This window comes from Hordeum vulgare, chromosome 2H, assembly GCF_904849725.1.
Source record: "Hordeum vulgare subsp. vulgare chromosome 2H, MorexV3_pseudomolecules_assembly, whole genome shotgun sequence".
NCBI lineage: Eukaryota > Viridiplantae > Streptophyta > Magnoliopsida > Poales > Poaceae > Hordeum > Hordeum vulgare.
Genome location: NC_058519.1, coordinates 551,963,228 through 551,970,054, shown reverse-complemented (window position 1 = coordinate 551,970,054; position 6,827 = coordinate 551,963,228). Strand labels below are relative to the sequence as shown.

Sequence of the window (6,827 nt, the reverse complement as noted above, 5' to 3'; positions counted from 1 at the left end):
TGTATATATATGTATGAACATGTATGTATGTACCTTGTTAAAAAAACAATCGTGATGTCAGTCTGTCCCCGAGCACGAAAACGCTTTTTATCGCTTCATCAAATCTCGAGTGACCTCTATTGGATTGGAGTACTAGTATTTGTTCACCAAACCTCAAGAAACTCCTAAAGGCATCAACAACTTTCCCAAACGAGTGAACCAAAACCAAACCACGGGAAACAAAAGGCGCACGAGGCTGAGTCTTCGGTTTCGTCCGGGCAACACCTTGGCCAGCAAAACTTCCTTACTTAACATTAGCCCTTTTTCGGACAAATTCCTTCGGTTTAACCCTACCTCGGCGAAAGCACAGCCAACGCTGCCACCAACGGAGAGGTCGTTTCCTTCTCCGTGCGCGCCGTCCGGTTTTAAACGCCATCGCCGCGCCCCAACGGTCGTGGAGCAGCGCTCGCTTCTAGAAAACCAATGGGGCCCACGGCCGTAACCCGTACAGCCCTGCGATCTGCCCATCGGGCGGCCCAGACCGCTCTCCTCCGACCAGAGCGGCCTGCCGTGCATGTTTTAAAGAGGCACGCGTCCGAGCCAGGTGAAGTCATGCACGCACTGACCCGAGTGAGACGGGACGGAGCAGACAGTGAGACAGAAAGTAAAGAAGCACCACCAGCTCCGCACCGCCGTGGAGCCGCCTCCCTCCTCCGCCGGATTTGCGGCACCGCCGGTGAGTCCTCCTCCTTCTTCCTTTACCCCCCTCCCCTCCCTCGCCCGTCCGAATTCCGGACGGCATTGTTGGTCAAGCTTCAGCGAGCCAGCGACCTCATCGATCCATGGCTTGTTAGTTCCGCAGGACTCGACCCGAGCCTACCGAGAAGACCATTTTGTTCGCCGAGAGGAGGAGCAACGGCGATTGGGTCTACGAGAGAGGGGATATGATCAAGATACAAGCCCCGGAGCTGTACAGGGACAGCGGCGCGTACGAGGCGAGGAAGAGGCAGTCGCTCAGGGCGCGCTACGTCTACGGGCTCATCTTCTTCGCCACCAACCTGCTGGCCTGGTTCATCAGGGACTACGGGGCCAAGCTGCTCGGCGGACTGCACCGTACGTTCGCCCTCTGCATTTCCATCCAGACCTTCTTCATTTGCCATGAACGAACGATGGAAGAAGCATTCTGAATTTGATGTGCGTTGTACTGCGCTGCTGTCTGTCTGCTGTGATCTTCAGATATCCCGGTCTGTGGAGCAGGGGACTCCAAATGCTTCCGTTCTGGAGGGGTGCTCCGGGTTAGTTTGGGTTGCTTTGTATCCTTGTTTTATATACCGAAACAGTCATCCTTAATTTACATATACAAGGATATAGGAATTGTTTTGCACCTGAATTTACGGTGCACCGCTGCAGTCTGCATACTGCCGTTGAGACAATTGCATTTTGCATAAGGTGCTCAAGGGGTAAGCGGGAAGTGATTCAGGTGAAGTTAGGCTGTTCTGCAGTACCGTTTTCACAGTCCTAGGCAAAACTAAAATTGCACGTAAAGAAGACACGTGAGCAATGAGATCAATGAAATTGTTTGTGCCTTTTGTTCACTTCCTTAAATCAATTGGTAGATATTTTTCTGGCTGATGTTTGCCACAACGTTTGGAACACGCAAGCTCCAGGGAGTTCGTAATTCGTGGCATTCTGGATGCTGGGTTCTCAAGTTTCTTGTGTATGTCGCGTCAATCGTCACCCCATTTATCATCCCTAACATATTCATCCAGCTCTATGGTAAGTTCCTTTTCTCCCCATAATTGTCACTTATAAACGGTAATCACTTCTCCGCTCACTGCCCGGTGTACCATATTGTAGTTGCTGCAAAGGGTGCATGACATGGCTGCCTTAGTACATGTGCATAGTCATACACTTAAAATTGTTGCTTTCCTTCGCTCAAAATAAGTTTATTTCCTTTCAATGTGCCATTGCAAGGATTTGAAATTTGGAAACTGTAAATTCCTGTAGTACAGTTACAAAGAGAGAAAATAGTCAATCTAATGTTTACACTCAGCCCAACTTCTTAAAATACCCGAACTTCCCTCAGGCCTCGTTTGGTTAAGGGGGATTTGGGAGGTTTTGAGAGGGAGGGATTTCAGGGGATTGGGTGAATCCCTTTTTTCACCCAATCCTCTCAAATCCCCGGGGCTTTGCTTCCACTAGTCCCTACAAAAGGGTTTTGAAACACATGGATAGGAAGGGATTGAAGGGGAACAGAGGGGATTGGGCTAAGCAAACCCCTCCTATCAAATGGACGCCCGAGGATTTGTGGGGTTTCTAGCCCTCCCGGGGATTTTCCTCTCTAAACCTCCACAATCCCCCTTATCCAAATGAGGCCTCAAGGTGGAAATACAAAGTTGAGTTTAAAAACAACAGTTGCATTTAAATACAAAAGGACTGGAATTTTAGATGTACATCCTGGGATGAATTGTGAGCTTAAAGTTTGGGAAGGTAGAAACATCAATGTGATGTTTTACAACAAATAAAACAGCACCCTAGTTACACACAATTTGTTTTGTAAATACCACAAAAATTAACATTAAGTTTTGAGTTTACTAAATACATGTAGAAGTTTTTCAGATTTTCTCATCACATGGAACTGTGTTTTTCTTGTAATCTTTTTATGGTTAGAGACTCGGAGTGGTACAATGACCCCATTTCACCTCCACATTTTACCTCTTTGCAATGGTAGTGCAGTGATTAGCATGTTTGCAATTCCATGTTTCACATCTTTGCAATGGTACATTGGCAATTCTCCCTCTTCTCTAAGCAATATATAGCAATATATCGGAGAGGCTAGGATGTACTCCCTCCTACCTAAATATAAGTCTTTCTAGAGATTTCACTAGGTGACTACATATGAAGCAAAATGAGTGAATGTATACTCTAAATATGTCTATGTAGTCCCCTAGTGCAATCTCAAAAAAGACTTATACTCCCTCCGTTCCTAAATATAAGTCTTTTAAGAGGTTTCACTAAGGAGACTACATACGGATGTATATAGACATACTTTAGAATATAGGTTCACTCATTTTGCTTTGTATGTAGCCCTTTAGTAAAATCTCTAAAAAGACTTATATTTAGGAACGGAGGAAGTATTTAGGAACGGAGGGAGTAGGTGTCAAGGCCAAAGCGGCAACTTACAGATCATCCTTTATTATTTGGGAAAAGCAAGTGAAAACATGACATGACAACTAATTCTAAATAATTCTGTGGTATTAGTTCCATTATAACTTTGCATCTGAGTAGCTTAAATATTAGTGGGCTGAAATAAATCTCTTCCATATCCTCTGCAGGTGAAATTGCTCGAATGGGTGCCGGGTAATTTTAATGTTTCGGATATATATTACTGAGATTTGAGAAGTTCCAAGCCTTGCATGTTGCAACGGTTTTCGTTAATTTATGTTTCATATTCCTCCAGGATATTTCTCATTCTCCAGCTTATAAGCATGCTCCACCTCATATCATGGTGCAATAAACGTTGGATGCCAGATCCTGGATCAAATCAATGGTACATGATTATTTGAATGCTCAGACATTTAATTAGCTGTGTTCTGGTGTCTCAATTACTTCAACACAATGCTAAAACTATTTCAGGCCATGACAAGGATGATGTTTTATGTGCTTTTCAGCGGCCTGTTTGGATTGTTCTTGTCAACGCTCTCCTTCATTGCCTCATTTGCCGGAATCCTCGTGCTATATATTCTGTACGTTCCAAACTCATCATGCGTGTTCAACATATTTACTATTATATGGACGGCAGTCCTAGTGAAGATAATGATGGCGGTGTCACTACACTCAAAGGTACGAGAATATTGCAGCCCAAGGCCTCAACTTAGTACGAGAAGATAATGATACAGTATTCAACCAGGAACTTTTTAATTGAGATAAATGTTGACAAAAGAGAGGATTCAGAAGACAAAAATGTAGTAGTGTTAAACATAATTAATAGGCAAATTTCAAATAAATAAGTGGCATTAGGAGCAGAAATAAGTTGAAATGATACATTTTGGGAAATGATCAGTCGGCACAAGAAAGAAAGGGCATATGTTCACTTACAATAAAGAAAATGGCAAATGGTTGCAGACTTGCAGTTACATGAACTTTGGGGCAAATGATCAGATATCTACCCTATCGCATTGCTTCCCATTACCACTCTAGATGTCTACTAGGTTCAGAACAACAGATCATTCCACTTTATACATTATTTTGCTTGTGCTACTGTTCTACAAATGCTATCAATACTGGTGTCCTATTGCTGCAGTGCTGCACCTCTATGTTTAACTGATACCCGAAACTGTTTGCGCTCAGTTTTTGCCTTGCATTGCTTCAACCTGCATAATGTGTACGATTTTAATTTATTTTACTTGCTAAAAAGGTTAATGAGGGTCTTCTATCTTCTGGAATAATGGGCTCATATATTGTGTTCCTCTGTTGGTCTGCACTACACAGGTATTATCTTATCCTTAGATTTATATTCCTCATTTGCCCTTCTACTTGGCATTGCATACGACTCATTTTCATGAATTGCAATGTGCAGTGAACCACGAGCCGGAAAGTGCTACACTGAGATGAAAATTGGCAAGGATGGTAATTGGGCTACTATAATTGTAAGTGAAAAATGTTAGTTTCTAAACTATCACCTAGTTGCGCTCTTGGGAGATTATTGTACCCTGAAATTGGCATCGATATTTATCTGTACTGTACATTTGATTGGTTTCAAGATTGAAGATTCCCAATCTGCACACACAAAAAAGATTCCCAGCCTGCAAATTTTGTAAAGACCACCTAGCGCCTCACCTGAACTAATGAGTGGATCCCATTTGTTCAGCTTTATTAAGGGCCTACCGCAACTATGCGGGTGGTTTAGTCATACACATATCTTAGTGATGCACATCATGAAGAATTATAAGGGGTGGTCGGGTTCGCAACATATTTCCGACAGAGTGCACTCGCAATATATGTTAAGCATGTTCACTGTATTTTCTGGATGGGCATATCTTCGCTTTTAGTTTGTGCTGGTAAATTCAGTCTCGATGTTCTAATTAATCGCTTTGTGCTTTGCTAGAGCTTCATTATTGCGATTTGCTCCATTGTGTCGGCCACGTTTTCTACTGGAGTCGATAGTAGATCCTTTCAAGTAAGTTTCAACTATGAATTTTCTGCATAGCATTTGAGTTCTTGATATGTGGAAATGATCCTTTCTCTGCACCCTGTTTCCACGCGTAAGACAAAAAAAATGAATCAATTCCAGTTCAAGGTTAAGCAAATGATGATATACATCTTTGCTAACTGAAAGAGCTAATTATTTAATTCTGACTATCAACAATCTATTCTGTTTTATTCACATTACCCATGAACATTTTCAGTTTCGAAGCAATGAGATCCAGTTGGAAGAGGATGTCCCCTACAGCTACGAGATTTTCCACATTGTGTTTGCGGTGGGGGCTATGTATTTTGCAATGCTATTCATCAGCTGGGAGCTTAACCATCCAATTGCAAGAAAGTAAGACACACTGTGCAGAAATGCTTAATCGTGATGACATTCTAATACGCTGTAGTTCAGTTCTTGCCTTCAGTGGCATACTGCTACATTGCCACATTGCATCTAGTAACATCCTCTCACATCCTCCCATTCTCAAACAGGTGGAGCATAGATGTTGGATGGGCAAGCACATGGGTAAAGATCATGAATGAATGGCTGGCATTTTGCATATATGGTAAGTCGCCATTTCCTGTTGTTTCCATGCAGCTCTGCTAACTGAAATATTTGCTTCCGCTTCACATAACAGCTACCCCCTCTGTTCACACTCAGTTTCAGTACACTACAAGCCAAGTTTTAGTGTGTTTGTTCGCCCATTTCAGTCCTTATGTAGTTCATATTGAAATATCCAGAACATCTTATATTTGTGAACAGAGGGAGTAATTCTAAAGAATGTGAATCCTTTTGGTTTTCAGAAATTGTCTGTCGCATTTGCAAATCCTCCTATTCGTTGTGAATTAGTATTTGCTTATTGCGCATGTGCTTGCGAAGGACATGGTCCAAGTTAGCATTATTGCTGCAGTAAAACTGAAGTTTTCTCCTCTGCACTCTGCAGTTTGGAGACTGATCTCCCCAGCCCTGTTGAGGAAACAATCTGCCAGTGCCAATGATGAAGAGTCTGCCTCCACATAATATAGTATTGATGATAGCTAACTTGTTTCTCACCATTTTTTTTTTCAATTCAATTCATATCTTACGCATATATACAACAAACAAACAAAAATGTTCAATCGTATTCGGTATGTTCTGTTCTTTAAGTAACTGAAGTGACGTATATAGCCCACCACACGACGGTGTGAAGTTTTGTACATGTACTCAGACGTGTACTGCAAACCATAATCAAGGCCCGTGACTCCATCCAACTGCTCCCGAAGTCAAACTCTTACTATTTCAATGAATATTTAGAGAGTAGGAGTATATCTGTAAAATGTTCTCACGCACACCAACTACTTTTTTCAAGAACCCCACACCAACTGCTGCAAATAGAGAACAATTCAAATGCTTGAATGGCTCTTGCTCAGGCCGAACTACTCCACGGGCTCCTTGTGCGAAACGAGGGCCCAAGCGGCATAGCCATACAGAATGGGAAATACTAGGTAGAATCTTAAAAAAAAAAACAGAGCTTTGGCAGTGTCTTGCAAGGCATGCAAACCAGCGAGTTCCGGTCTCAATCGCCTGAAAGCCAAATGCAGGAGCCGGTTTACGCGTCCGTCGCCGCGCCGCGCCGCCCTCGCGCTTCCGCTCCTGCCCGTTGTTGTCGATCCCG

The 6,827-nt window shown here is 42.9% G+C and overlaps 1 protein-coding gene across 2 annotated transcripts; it reads left to right on the top strand.

Annotated features, from left to right (window-relative positions):
- Positions 1-591: 591 nt before the first annotated feature.
- On the top strand, positions 592-6,423 carry LOC123427193 (probable serine incorporator). 2 transcript variants are annotated; one of them, XM_045111175.1, is made up of 13 exons: positions 592-715; positions 842-1,092; positions 1,216-1,292; positions 1,596-1,755; positions 3,315-3,339; positions 3,440-3,529; positions 3,651-3,822; positions 4,397-4,470; positions 4,559-4,628; positions 5,087-5,158; positions 5,388-5,524; positions 5,665-5,738; positions 6,117-6,423. In XM_045111175.1, the coding sequence occupies exons 2-13, from the start codon at positions 924-926 to the stop codon at positions 6,191-6,193; spliced, it is 1,197 nt and encodes a 398-aa protein (XP_044967110.1). In that variant the 5' UTR covers positions 592-715; positions 842-923; the 3' UTR covers positions 6,194-6,423. The 2 variants fall into 2 exon arrangements, with proteins under 2 accessions (XP_044967110.1, XP_044967109.1); XM_045111174.1 differs by having other exon boundaries at positions 834-1,092.
- Positions 6,424-6,827: the final 404 nt, after the last annotated feature.